Here is a 901-nt window from a genome sequence, read left to right on the forward strand (position 1 = left end):
CCCTGGAGCGGAGCAAGGCAACAAAACGTAAGCAGCATTTTACGGCGCGCCTTGAGGGGGTTTCCCGACATGTCGTTGCAGTAAATTAAAGGGTGTTTCATGTTGTCGTTGCTGTGGACCTTCTTAATCTACCTTCTTTGGGGGGCCCCTTCTGGTCCGGGGCCCCAAGCAGTTGCCTGCCTTGCCTGTTCGCAAGGAGCGCCCCTGTATACATCATGTTCCACATTTAACCCTTGTGTTGTCTTTCTGTCAACTGTGCAACTTTTGTCTTCGTGTTTTGACTCTTTATAAAGCTTATAGTATAAATAATTACCCACTTGGTTTTAGTTGTACTCTTCTCATTGAAATGACGGTCAATAAGAGTTCATTAGCACAAAATCAAACCTAATTTCTGAGTTAAAAAAGGCAAAAATGTTGATGATGATTTCACTAAATTGACCCCAGAAGACCACAGATGCTATACATTGGAATACAATCAAAAACCCAGTGATAGTGTTCATAATAAATTGTGTGGAAAAATGTAGTTTACAAATAAAAACATATTTTGTATCCGTCATTAACATAAAATAAACCTTTATCCCGACAAAAGACATTTGGGAACGGGTCAAATTTGAGCCAAGGACAACAGGAAGGTTGTCAAAAAAGTGTTACAATTGTTTGGTAAAAGAACATTGTGTTTTTAACACAATGTTCTTTTACCAAACAATTGGAACACTTTACGGATTGTTACTTCTGCAATATTTGTACTTCCACTATCATCACTGCTAGTTAGTATTAAATGAATTACTTAGAAGCTTTAGTCGGGCCTCAGGATCAGAAACCGCCTCCAACAGGCCGCTGAGGTCGGACGGGACTTCCAGCAGGAACTTCTTCTCTATTTTCAACATTAAGTCATTGTCTA

At 39.7% G+C, this 901-nt stretch overlaps 1 protein-coding gene across 1 annotated transcript in view; it reads right to left on the bottom strand.

Annotated features, from left to right (window-relative positions):
- The window catches only part of LOC104963065 (ubiquitin carboxyl-terminal hydrolase CYLD-like), a gene marked incomplete at its 3' end in the record, with an annotated part of 3,998 nt that extends 3,097 nt beyond the window's left edge, over positions 1 to 901 (bottom strand). The window contains exon 1 of the mRNA XM_010791615.1: positions 788 to 901. Coding sequence (XP_010789917.1) covers positions 788 to 887 — 100 coding nt within the window. The remainder of the gene's footprint in view (positions 1 to 787) is intronic.

The sequence above is a fragment of the Notothenia coriiceps genome, unplaced genomic scaffold, assembly GCF_000735185.1.
Source record: "Notothenia coriiceps isolate Sejong01 unplaced genomic scaffold, NC01 NC01_scaffold00035579, whole genome shotgun sequence".
Taxonomy (NCBI): domain Eukaryota; kingdom Metazoa; phylum Chordata; class Actinopteri; order Perciformes; family Nototheniidae; genus Notothenia; species Notothenia coriiceps.